The sequence below is a fragment of the Morone saxatilis genome, unplaced genomic scaffold (genome assembly GCF_004916995.1).
Source record: "Morone saxatilis isolate NCDOM2014 unplaced genomic scaffold, NCSU_SB_2.0 Contig17, whole genome shotgun sequence".
In the NCBI taxonomy this organism is placed as follows: domain Eukaryota; kingdom Metazoa; phylum Chordata; class Actinopteri; family Moronidae; genus Morone; species Morone saxatilis.
The window spans coordinates 6962123-6962678 of NW_023339729.1; the positions used below are offsets into that span (position 1 = coordinate 6962123).

The 556-nt window shown below is 42.8% G+C and overlaps 1 protein-coding gene across 1 annotated transcript in view; it reads left to right on the top strand.

Moving 5' to 3' along the window:
- Positions 1 to 556, top strand: part of LOC118326547 (bMERB domain-containing protein 1-like) — an 8657-nt gene that overhangs the window by 2338 nt on the left and 5763 nt on the right. The window contains exon 3 of the mRNA XM_035659561.1: positions 89 to 213. Coding sequence (XP_035515454.1) covers positions 89 to 213 — 125 coding nt within the window. The remainder of the gene's footprint in view (positions 1 to 88; positions 214 to 556) is intronic.

Sequence of the window (556 nt, forward strand, 5' to 3'; positions counted from 1 at the left end):
AAAAAAGAAAAGAGAGGGAAAAAGGGAGATAAAGAAAGAACACTTTTATCAAACTTCAGCTCAGGCTGTCTCCTGTATTGTCCTGCAGTTCCGTGATATAAACTTTGATTTTGGCGTCAGCGTCTTCTGTCAGCAGACACGTTGGGTGATGATTCAGTATCGGGAAGGCACAAACAAACCAGGGCCCTCCTGTGCAGACTTCTGTCTGCTGTGGTGAGTTCAGCTCTGTCCTCAGCAAGCACCCATGAAAAGTACCACAAACGCAGACTGCAGTTTTATGTTGCTGCAGGAGGATGAAGAGTTGATCCAGTCCTCTAATGTCACACAAAACACTGTGGATAAATGTCATGCGTCACATTTGACAGCTCAGGATTAAAGATGCAAATGGTTTGTTTTTTCAGACCTATCAGCTTGTAGATGTGGACTTGGGCTTCTGTCTTGTTACTAGGGGGATAGGTGTGAACCGGAGTAATACAGATACCAGTAAGTCTTTTAATGTCCATATGCACAAATGAGTTCCCAAATGGATAAATAAGATAGTGTGAGTGTCATTTTT